At 35.4% G+C, this 12,855-nt stretch overlaps 1 protein-coding gene across 1 annotated transcript in view; it reads right to left on the bottom strand.

The window, feature by feature from the left end:
* Window positions 1–12,855, bottom strand: part of Rpn10 (regulatory particle non-ATPase 10) — a 41,524-nt gene that overhangs the window by 1,934 nt on the left and 26,735 nt on the right. Inside the window, exons 6-9 of the mRNA XM_067094842.1 lie at window positions 12,492–12,581; window positions 9,602–9,758; window positions 8,513–8,731; window positions 1,667–1,752 (exon numbers count right to left, since the gene is read on the bottom strand). Coding sequence (XP_066950943.1) covers window positions 1,667–1,752; window positions 8,513–8,731; window positions 9,602–9,758; window positions 12,492–12,581 — 552 coding nt within the window. The remainder of the gene's footprint in view (window positions 1–1,666; window positions 1,753–8,512; window positions 8,732–9,601; window positions 9,759–12,491; window positions 12,582–12,855) is intronic.

Raw genomic sequence — 12,855 nt, 5'->3', positions numbered from 1 at the left:
TTTCCAATGATGTTTTTTCTTAAACTGGCCAACCTTAAAGTTTGTCTGGTCTTGGGGGGGGTTGCATGATATATACAGGCAGTCCCCAGTTTACGACAGGTCCGGGTTACAACGTTCCGAGGTTACGACGCTTTTCAAATATATTCATCGAAATTATTTCGGTTTATGACGATATGTTCAGGGTTATGACGCATTGTGCTTGCCATCCGATGGAAAAAATATGGCTCCAAAACACCAGAATAATAAAAATTTGAGGTGTTTTGATGAAAACTCAATAAAAATGCAGTTTACATCATTTTCAATACACCCAAAACATTAAAAATGTAAGGTTTTCTTAGGATTTTGTTATGATTTTCGATGATTTTCAGTTTACTGACGCAAGGTGAAAACGGAAATCCCCGTCATAAACTGGGGGACTGCCTGTAATTAGCCTGTCCCTTAAGGGTTAAATGAGGTAAAAATTGGAGCTGGGTACAGTTGAAAAACAATGAAGTGGCAATAAGAGGGAAGAGATGTAAATCAAAAGACAAAATAATGCAGCTGGAAAACAATATAACAAACCCTTTCATGTCATCATATACAGTAACGTCCACCAAAGCACATTGTAAGAAGACTCCCATAAAGGAGCTCTCAAAACAGGCAATGGTGTCAGTATTCCTAATATCCCAAACTTTAAGTACAATACAAAACAAGAGGCTTATGTAGTAATATTTCACCCAAGCAATCTTGAGTAGTGAAGATATTTCTGCTTTTATTGCACGCTCCACAATTTCAGCTTTGAATTCTGCAAGAGGCAAGCAACATGAAATAACAAGCTATCAATCTGATATAAAAAAAAAAATACTTTTAAAATGACTTCTTGCAGATGAAATCCCAGCCATTAAATAGGTGAAAGGAATTAATTTACAGAAGACAGACTACAATGACAGGTTGCAGAGAAATTTTTCAGCAGTGTGCATTAATTAATAGATGGAGATTACTGTCATTTTTAATGATAGTAATTTTCTCAAATGAATGATGATAATCACTTTGGTCACAATAATTACAGAACTAGCAAAATTACTATTTTGTGTAAGTTCCACCGTCTTCAAATGTTTCAAAAAGCTTGAGGTAAACTTCACAAAAATGGTGAATTAAAAATGGGTATTGTAATGAGAAAAATTCCAAAAGAAAACCTTTTTGCATCTTTGTTTCAGAGAATATATATCATTTGCCTTATTTCAGCCTATTTAGCATTCAAAAGAGACCTACTCTCAACTATCACACTTGGGGGAACCCAAATAACTAGTACTGGCTTGAAAGAGATCCTATCAGTTGCACAGAATGAAGGCTAGATAGGGTGAGAAATGATTCCACCATGGATGTTATGGTAGTTCTATGTATAAGTAAGAAATTAAGGATGGGAAGGAGACGTTACAATGAAAATGTCCTTCAAGCCAACCTAGGGAGAAGTCATGATAGTACCAGGTGAGCTCCTGTGGGCATCCCAACAGTTAGGAGGCATGCCTACTTGGATATGAAATATGAAAGGAGGCTGGAGACTTGATATATAAAGCACAAATAAAGCATGCACACCTTAACTTCACATGGATCCTGTGTGTCTCAGTGTTTGAAGCAATGATGATGATGTAACCATCAAATTTAAGGTAAATAACAAAAAACTTACCTTGGGCTTCTCCTCTGATTTTGAAGTAGTCCCCTTAGCACCTTCATCAGCGGGTTTATCAACATCCATGGGTTCATCCTTAGGTTCTGAAAGATGAACAAAAAATACATCTAATGCAGAAAGGAGACTACTAATTTTTTTAAAAACAACTATCTACATAATATAGAATTTATGAAAATTAAATAAAACACCTGTCTTGGAGCACACTTACCAGCTATAACTACCAAAACCGAGGCATTTGAAAACCTTATGATGACAGAAAACTGCTGAATTTTATAATAATGGAATGGAATAAAGAATTTTGGCCAAAGGCCAAGTGTGGGGATCTATGAGGTCATTCAGCGCTGAAAGAAAAATTGATAGTAGAAAGGTTTTTAAAGGTGTAGCAAGAGGAAAACCTTGCAGTTGCACTATGAAATGATTGTTAGGAGAGGGTGGAAAGTAAGATGGACAGAGAAGAGGGTGGAACATAGGATGGACGGAGGAGAGGGTGGAAAGTAGGATGGACGGAGGAGAGGGTGGAAAGTAAGACAGAAGAAAGAGAATATGAATGGAGGTACAGTAAAAGGAATGAAAGGGGTTGCAGCCAGGGGCTAAAGGGACGCTGCAAAGAACCTTGAGTAATGCCTACAATTCACTAACCCCCTACGGGGTTTTAGCATAATAAACACAGAGCCAAGTGGGGAAGTAAGTCAAATGGAGAAGTAATGACCATATAACAGGCAGTCCCCGCTTATCGGCGGGGGTTCTGTTCCCAACAGCGTGACAATAACTGAAAATCAGCGATAACAGCGCCGATCCCTTGTTAATGGCGCTGATATCTTGTATAGATTAATAAGAAATAAATGAAGTTGGTATGACAATAAAGTAAAAGTCTGAGTGCTGAAACATTACAATTTCTTTGGAATAAACTGAGGATAATATTCTCAAGTGACTAATTACAGAACATCCATTATATTAATTTCCTTGACTGCCTTTCCGTGTGTATGTTTGTGTCACTCCCCTCCCCTTTCCTCCCCCCTCCTCTTCCTCATCCTTTCCCATCCCTGTCCAGAATATTTCCAACATTAAATGACCCAATGGTATATAATAAAGGGTAATTCCAGAACAAAAGCAGGCACTACTGGTGATGGTCCGGAACCACCAATGGCATTTACCATTTTCTCTAGTAATCTGTATACAGAACTTGTTAAAGAAATTGGTCTGTAATTATTTATATTACTGGGATCCTTTCCAGGTTTGGGGACAAGAATAATTATAGCCTTACGCCATTCATCAGGAAATAAATTTTGAAGCCAAAAGTTATTATAAAACTGTAGTAGTGACTTTGCCAAAGGTGCTAAGTGGCAGATCATTTCAAAACAATTACTGCCACCTCCAGGGGCAGATTTATTGCTGTTCAAGGGAGCAAATTCCAATCTTCCATATTAAATTTTCTATTATAGATATCTTCTATGGTTTAAAAATTTATTGTTATTAATTCTATACCATTTTTCTTTGTGTGGAAATGTTCATCTAAATTTTTATCACTACTTACTTTTGCTAAGTTTTCTCCTATTGCATGACTTATTCCTTTCGGATCAAGTATTCTTTTCCCATCTTTTAATATGGCATGTCTAGGTGGTTTAACAAGGGTAACATTTATTTTCCTGAATTTTTCCCATATTTTTTGTATGGGAGTATTATTAGAGAGATGTGATGCACATTTCCTCCATGAAGTGATTCTTCCTTGAATTACTTCTTTTTTAAATTTTGCAGATATTTTGTTATATAGAAGTTTTAATGTGTCAATTTCTACTAATAATATAGTTAGTTTTTGTGCATTTTCTTCTAATATAGGTAATGTTTTATTTATTTTACTAAACTTTCTATTCATATGATCTAATCGTCTTCCAATTTGGTGTTTTATTTTTATTAATTCTGTTAGTTTTTCAGACCACCATGGAACTTTGTGTTCTGTTGGGCGAGATTTTGATTTTGATATTGCTTTATCAGAAGCATTTTTAATTAAATCAACAAGAAACCTATTTGTTTTATTATGATCTTGTATATGCTCATATGCTGGAATATTCCTAGTGTGGAATTCATATCACTCACAATCTGCTTTATAAATGTTTACTGAGGGACATGCTTGGTGGGATTATTTTGTAATAATGAAATTAATATTGGGAAATGATCACGGGTATGCAAGTCATCAACCGTATTCCAATCCAATCCGTCTACTATGCTTGTTGTACATACTGCAGAATCAAGTCTACTACGGAAAACATTCCATGTGTTCTGAAAAATATGTACTGATTTCGTTATCATTTATACCGCACATGTCATTTGAATCTATGAGTTCCTCTATTTTACTTCCTGCTCTATTTGAGTTCATACAATTACAGTCCTATATCGGGTTGTGAGCATTAAAATCACCTACTATTAATGTAAGTTTCTTGGCACTGTTAAATAATTCAAGTTTATCAATGTCGTAATTTTTATTAGGTTGGTTGTATCAATTATATAATATAATTATCATTTTTTATTCAGATTTTAATACCTGATATTTGCAAGTCAGTAATGTTTAAAGGTACTTTGTCATGAACTACTTTGCTATGTATTAAGTTCTTCATTGGATGGGTCGATATCGTACATTCGCCCACAGCACACTCCTAGGCCCACGTTCGATTCTTCTGGGGCCAGTGGGAGAATTATATTTCACGGTGTTAGAAATTTAAACACCATATAATGCGGTTCTGATTCCACACAGCTGTGGTCCCGTTGTAGGTAACCAATTGGTTCTTAGCCATGTAAAATAAGTCTAATCCTTTGGGCCAGCCCTAGGAGAGCTGTTAATCAGCTCAGTGGTCTGGTTAAACTAAAGTATACTTAACTTATGTACATACATGGCTGTACCTTAATTTCTTTCTTCCCCTCGTGATGTAGATGCTAAGGTGTATTTACCTACTGCTGTTATTTAGACATTGTACTTCTTAATTTCAACATAAAACTATGATTATTTTATGTAAAATAGTGATTTTTAGAAACTCATTTGAGACCTTTTTATTGTAATTAACGAGTTATCTTGTCCAAATTATACCTATTTTGGTCTATCACGAGATATCTCGTATGCTTAGTTTTAGTAATTTTAAAAATAGTCAGTTCAAGATGAGTAAATGATTCTTCAGTATCACTGTCGTCATGGTAACTTGCCATAACTGGGCTAAAATAATAAATAAATAAAGTCAAGAGACTAACAAATTGCACGACATCAATGTAATAAATCAATAATATATCATATAAACAGTATAAAATGACAAATAAAACAATCAAACTTAACCTAAAAAGTCAAAAAGAAGAAACAGTCAAAAAGAATAAATAAAACAAACCCTCCAAGTCACCACTGGAGAACTAGTCATAGTAAAAGAAAAAAAATTATACTCGGCGTATCACAAAATGGTCAAGAAACGAACAAAATACAGGACATCAACGTAATAAATCAATAATAACATGTGAAGAGTCTAAGATGTCACATAAAACAACCAAACTTACCTAAAAACAGACGAAAAGAAGCAAAAAACAACAAACGACCAGGATAATCACTGAAGTGCTACTAATGACGCATAGTCAGTGCGAAAAAAACAAAAAAGTCATTCTCGATAACTCAGGACTTCTAGCTGCAAGTACCACTGCCAAACGTATGATACAGCACAAGATATCTCGAAGAAGCCTTAAAACAACACTCTGGATCACAAGACACCTCGTATTAGTCCTATTTAGCATTTAACTTTTTTACGAGATATCTCAAGGTAAGTCCAAAATTTTTAGAACACTGATCACAAGATGTCTCGGGTTAGTCCGGTAAGGAGCTAAGTTGCAGAGAGATCCAACTCCGGAGGTCAAAGGTAAAACAAGGTGGGCAAAATTGTTCAGTGTGCCTATAAGCATAGACAACTCCACTGAAAAGAAATGTCCACGCCCTTAAGTCAGAAGACCTGGCACAAGACAGAGCAACAGGCTTTACTGCAGGGACTCTCAAGAGTTTATCTCAACAAAAGGTAGAAGAGTAATTCCATGATCTACTGCAAATTAGCTTTAACACCAAAGACTCCCTGTTTGCAACACACATTAGAGATGATCTATGGTAGCTAAGGCTACCTCAAAATGTGTGGATAAGGGTAAGAGTGGACTAAATTAGAATCATTAAGCGCCACCACCAGAGGAGCTAGCAGATCAGGATACCAACAACGAGCTATCACGGTTATTTGAGACCCAGAGTGACAAACACCTGATTGCTCAATTAGTTAATTAAACTGGACGAAAACTGGAGATATCTTAATGTTCTAGCAGCTGTTGGAAGGAATTTTTCAAGGCAGCCAAGGGTCTGGACTGGACAGAAGAGCAAAACACAAGGAGCTTCCTGCATAACCATGTAGCAAGCAAGTTGATCACTGCAGTTCCTTAAAACAAAAAAAATCCTTTCCACATACAAGAAAGCAGGGACCATTCTGTCCCAACTAACTGCAAAACAGTATACCAGTATGGTGCCTCAAAAGGAAGGAAGGGAAAAAGTATAATCATTATTCTGCTGGGCAAACTTACACCACTTATTATCATGACATTTTTTAATGTGCTTTTTTGTATCATACATGATTCAAATAGTAATGAATTCCATATAACTGGAAAGGCAATTTACAATACTTTTACACTGTATAAGCAGAAATGTATCTCTCTTTACACCGATTTATCTAGAATTTTTAAATTTTAAAAATTTTTTCATATTGCTAACTTTAACTAGTAATATCAATTCTTTTTTTAATAATTTTTGGCATTTTTAAATGTGATAACGGTCAACTATTCAGCTTTAAAATGACAACTAATTCATTACCGCAGCATGAAGAAAATTATTGCTAGGCAATTGTGCACATTCAGTAAAGGGTGAATGTTCTCCCATAAATATTGACCCCTCCCACTCAGTCCTCAAAGGGTTAACTTGTAAAGTAGAACAGTTGGCAAATAAGGTTTAAAACAGCACAATAAATTCACAAAAAGGAGGTACAAAGTTGATAACATCTGCTGATAGTGCCCAAACATGACTGAGAGTACACAATACCATTCTGAATGCCTTCAAGCACCAGAGACATAAACTAAGCTACCAATTTGAAATTCCACCAAAACTTTGAATTTTGCACTTATTTAACCCTCTCGTGCTTACGGGGCTTCCTATAGTGCTACCCGGTACGCAACTTATGCCGTGGAGGGAAAAGTGGGACTCGCACAGAAAAGTTTCTTTGTAAAAATCAATACGTCCAAACTATAACTGATATACACTTCTGGTTTGTTTTATGATGTCGGTAAATGATTGAATTTTTTCCTAAAGCAATCAAAAAATCTTTGCAAGGCTTAGAAATTATAAAAAAGATGTGATGACCGTGAAATTTTTAAAGAAAATCGTAGATGCGATCTTTAAGGAAAATCGTAGATATTTTTTTTAAATAATCTTGAAAAATATAATAATTAGGTTTGGAGAGTTTATTTTATAAGTAAATTGTGTGGAAATGTTTGAACTTTAATTAGAAGCAATCATTCTGCTATAAATGTGTTTGCTATTATTGTTACCGATTAAAATGCTAATTTTTTACGAGTAATTTTTCAGATTTTTCCAACCTAATTATCTTTGAAGTTTCAGATCGCAGACCAAGAAAAAGGATAAAGATAGAAAAAAATAAAGGTGATATTAGAAAGCTGAATAAATTTCCTGTAAAATGCACAAAAGAAAGATATATGTATTGTTAGAATAAAATTGAGTAATTGTCATTAGATTGCAAACAATCTTTTTTTCTCTAAGAAAATATATGGCAACGATTATTACATAGAAACGTTGATATTTTTACATTTTTCTGTTCAGCACGATAAAGCACAAAGAATGGCCATTCGAATGATATATAATATATGCAGTGAAATTATTACAGATGCAAACAGTACAAAAAAAATTATCTACGCATGCATAAATTCTGGCTTCTAACTACGGCATTCAACGTGTACATGTAAATACGCTGACATTTTTCGTAATTACTCGGTAATAAATAATCCTAGAAAAGAAGTGAAAACTGTGTTTTCTTGTAGGTCTAAGATCTGCCCACGCAATGGTGCAGTCCTTGTGTTCTTCGGATGATACATTTTTTTTTGGTGAATTTCCCCCGAAAACAACTTGAAGAAATCACGTCATCAGAGAACTTACAGCAAAAAATTTATTGACGCAGTTTCGCATCATCAGATCACCAGAGGGTTAAATACAGTAATTTTTTTATTTATTACATATGCACATCCACTTCTTCAAATGTTCACAAACTGAAGGTCCATTTCTAAGGGGCTTACTATACAGCCAGGCAAAGTGAAAGAGTTTATTCTGAGGCAAAAACCTAACTCCAAAATCCAAAATTAAAAGGAAAACACTACTGTAGAGGTCAAACAAATCCCTAAGGCTGAAAACTGAAACTGAGAAAATAATTCTACCTACAGTATCCTCCAACAGAAGGCAACCAACCATGACAGCATCCCTATACTGTATTAATACATTATTAGGATGAAAAAAATAAGCTGTAAATAATGTGAGGAAATTCAAATGAACAAGATGAAAATTAAATAAATGAGGAAAAAGATGATCCTAGGAAATGATGTGCTGAACCTATTAACTCCTACAAAAAAGGCAAAAGTGGAGGTAGTGTCAATGGCAGGATGGAGCATGCACAGTAGAATCTTCCTGGTCTTGACTGATTGAGTCTGGCAAGACTGGTAATTTCTCAACAAGGAAACAAGATAAAATATGAATAATAGGATTATGTGAAACAAATGCAAACTTACTGCAATCCTGCATAGAAATCTGCATAGCATAAGCAATCTGCTCCTCTTCGGTCATGGCTGAAAAATCTGGAACGGAGGCAGCAGGGAATCCTGAACTTGTGGTTGTAGCTCCAGAGCCAGCATTCCCAGTTGTGGCAGTGTTGGGCTGACCTCCAGATCCAGCTTCCAAAGACATGGCAAGGGCTTGCTGTAACATCTCATCTTCAGACTGCCCACCACCTGCAAGAAAATTGTTCATAATAGAATATACACTATGTACAAAGTCCCATGTAATCACGCTATTAAAAACACATAAATACTGTAATACATAAAATTCACAGAGAAGAACCCTAATTGTTTTTCAGACATTACCATCCTGAGGGGACACACCTACTACTGAATTAGCCATTAAAGGTTTTGTTCTGACAGTATTTAAGACATAAATTTGAGCAGAAGCCTTCCATACAAGCTGCAAAAATACAAAACAATAAAAAAGAGGGGAAAATTGGATGTACACAATTATATTAAGATGAGAAATGGACAAGAACTGTTTTCTGGAAAAAGCTGAGAATGACAAAAAAACTTTGAAAGATGAGAAATATATTCACTCAACAACAACAGACTGCCAAGAAATTTTGAGCTTCAAAGCACCAAGAAGGCACATCAGACCAATATAATTCACTCCAATAATATGAAGGGTAAAACTAGATAACAATAAGACATCAAAAGAAAAGATACAGGTAACAAGAAAACTTATCATCGGTACTCCAGAAAAATGTACCAGCTGCTATGAGTGCACTGTATTCAACTGAGAATAAATTCAAGAAGTACCGTATTCTGACAAAATTTCAAAAACTGCGAACATAGATAAATATATGACAAAACATACTAGGATTTCAACAGCTTATAAACAAATCTGAGCAAAAAGAATAGCAAACAGTAGCTGGCCTGTTTACTTCATCTTAAAATCACCTGTTGTCTTTAACACATTACACTAATAATTTAGAGACATTTTTTCAGACAATTTTAGTTTCAAAGGAATAACCCCCTACAGTTCTCATAATGCCTTAAAAATACTGTATATGACCACAAATCTTAAAACATAAATACCTGAGGCTGGAGGAGCTGGCTGAGGTGTTGGTGTAGATGCAGGTGGCTGGGGAGCTGCTTCAGTAGTGCCTCCACCTGCAGCTGTTGACTCCTGAGCTACACGCCGTTCTTCCTCTTGTTGGCGCTGACGTTGCTCTTCCATTGACACTCGCAGAGCCTGAAACAATCTCAAATTAGCTACAGTGCAGAAATCACGAATGTGTCAAATACTTCAGAATTAGAAAATGACAACAGTTGCTTGCAATGCAAAAGTACAAAGACAAATGAATTCTATATTTCAGTGCTTGGTAGCCCTTTTACAAATTCAAGCATATTTACCATTTCACAAAGTAATATAGCATGGCAAGAGCCACCACTGAACATATTATAATTTCTCCCACAACACCGCCTCTAACTACGTATTGCCCATTACAGTCTGTATATAAAGATCTAGATGTTTTCAAGAAATTCCCTCCTGTATTAAGCATATTGGCAAAACTACTGTACTTTTTAATGTAGATAAATTCTTCATAACTGAATCACTATTTTTAAAATCAGAGATTAACATAAGAAAATACACCTGTTCAAAATTTTCATGGCAATGCAATCCTCCTCATATCTGCCCATTAGGCTTATAATACAGGTAGGCGTTGAGTTACGACGGGATTAGGTTCTTGCATGCATGTCGATAGTCGATTTTAATGTAAACCGGTTTGCAATTCAATCTACAGGTAAATACAGTACAGGATACCCCATACCCAAACTCCTTTTACCTACAGTCTACCATGGCTTTATCACCATGAGTATATTCTTACACAGTAACTTTCTTGTTCTTTACAATAGGTAAATGATTATATTCATTTTTTTTACTAAGAATTCAGTAAATGTGCCTTTCTACATAGCCTAGTTGCGTTCCCTTACCACGAATTATACTAGCGAGTATCACATCACTCATGTTGTGCTGTAGACTAGACTCTTAAGTTTATTGTTTTTAAGAAATGTATTAAAAGGATACATATTATTAATCTTTTTATTGTAATAATCGATTTCCCATTGCCCTTGTAATATCACGGAAACCTTACGTATGTAACTTACCATATGTTCACATCTAGCCTACACGTGGGAGTTGCACCTATGGTAAAGACACAATTTAGCTTTTTTTTTTAGTTTTCAGTTATTATATATTTAAAGAAAACAGGAGTATATTTTATCATTTCATTTAACTACTTAATTTTCCAATTCATCTCAATGTTTTGTAACTTGCCTCACATTTACATCTACATTTCATATGCTTCGATGGTAAGCCAGTGGTAAGTGCGTCCCAAATAAAATCTGTTTAATCTTACTTCATTTGACTCTGATGAATATCACACCATAGTAATTCTGTACAGTACTGGAAAATACTCTACTATTAATGATCTTTAATTTGACCTCAATCAATTTCCATTTCATCAAAATGTTGCAAAACGTTTTTACGTTTGCGTATCACGTGTAGAGCACATGCATTTGATGTTTACATTTTTGCATTTACTTGAGTTTTTTTTTTTTAGTTTAGTATTCTGAGAATGGTAATTAACTCGGTTTTTGCTTATGAAATGTTGTAATATTTTATCCATTTTCTTTTATGAATTCATCAAAACTATCGAACTTTCTCCCTGCTTTTCTTGTTACCTGAACATTATGCAAACTGAATCTTCTTTTGTACATTTTGAATCATCCAGTACCTGCAGTGAATTCTTGTTGACAGTCATCACCTGCATGTTCCCTATGGGTTTGAACAGACTTCTAGCCTTTGCCTGGTTGGTGGTAGGGCTTGATGGTGTTCATTTTTTAACCTGGTCTTCTATCCACACCACTGAAAACCATTCCCTTTCACAAATTGGCCCTTGCCTTTCTTTCGTAATTACAACAGAGTTCACTGAAGCAAATCTTTAAACAGCTTCACGTATGCGTTCTCGATCCTTAAGAAATGCCGACTGATGAATGTGGAATTTCTAGATCACATGCTACTGCCCTTATTCTTTTTTCCCCCCCTTCATACTGATTACAGACAGTCCCTGGTTATCGGCGATCCAATTTTACGGGGCTTGTCTAGTGACAAAAATCGGCGATTTTCGGTGCCCATATGCACCGATTTCCGCTTATCGGCGCCGACACATACCTAACAGAGGCACCAATTTCCAGTTACCGGCACTAATACCCGGTTATTGGCGCAGCTAAGCCCCAGAAATCGCCGATCTTCAGTTATCGGTGATTTTTGCTTATCATCATGCCATCAGAACGGATCCCCTACCAATAACAGGGGACTGTCTGTAAACACATTCACTTTTAATTCAGTGTTGATATCTTTCCTTGCCTTTTAGACTGGCTGAATTGTTGACCATGAAAGTATCCTTTCTGTCGACATACTGCAGCTTATCAAATACTTTTCATACAGTAAATGAAGCAATAAATGACATTATTGCTGTTTAAATATACTTGTTCAGCAGGCCATAAACAATCGAACATTTTTTATTGTACACTGCTACACAATGCAGCTGTTGTACAATCAAATGTTAGTGCGCATCAGAGAACTTTGTTGTAAACATTTTAGATGGACAAATATCAAACTGTCAGTCAATCCTTCCAATCTAGCCAACCATTCTTAAATTATTTAATTATATGATCATATACCATGCTAGATATAGTACATGTTTGATAGTGCAAGTCCTGCCTTACACACATCGGTGGGACTGCTGCTTGTAAGCACTGCCTGCTGCACGATGTTTTGTAAATTTTTATAATTTTTTAGTTTTCTTATTTTCGTATTTTTTTTCCAATAATATTGTAAATGCAGATTGTCATAAGTTGCACCTGTCATAAGTCGACGCCTATCTGTACATGAAAAATATATCTTTGCCAAGTAACTTACAAGAGCAAGTTCTGGGTCCTCATTTGGATCAACACCAAAGTCAAATCCTCCACCTGTTGCAAAACTGGCTGCTGGTCCTCCATCCTCTCCCTGAAAGACAATAAACTTTCCATTAACATTTGTTTTTAAAATAGTTTCGATGCCAGAAATACTTTAGATTGCAGGCGTACAAACACTTGCATGTGAGCATATGAATTCCTGCAAAAATTATTTTCCAAAAACAATTTAGTCCAGCATTAATTTTCCATTTTGGAAATCATCCGAAGCCAGTGTGAATGCTATTTATTGTATCCTTGTTCATGAAGGCATTTCAAGACTGTTCCTGTCTGTGAAATTTTACAATTTCTAAAAAAAAATCTTTTAA

This window comes from Macrobrachium rosenbergii, chromosome 51 (genome assembly GCF_040412425.1).
Source record: "Macrobrachium rosenbergii isolate ZJJX-2024 chromosome 51, ASM4041242v1, whole genome shotgun sequence".
Classification (NCBI taxonomy): domain Eukaryota; kingdom Metazoa; phylum Arthropoda; class Malacostraca; order Decapoda; family Palaemonidae; genus Macrobrachium; species Macrobrachium rosenbergii.
The sequence above is the reverse complement of the archived record's forward strand: the minus strand, read 5'-3'. Positions and strand labels throughout refer to the sequence as shown.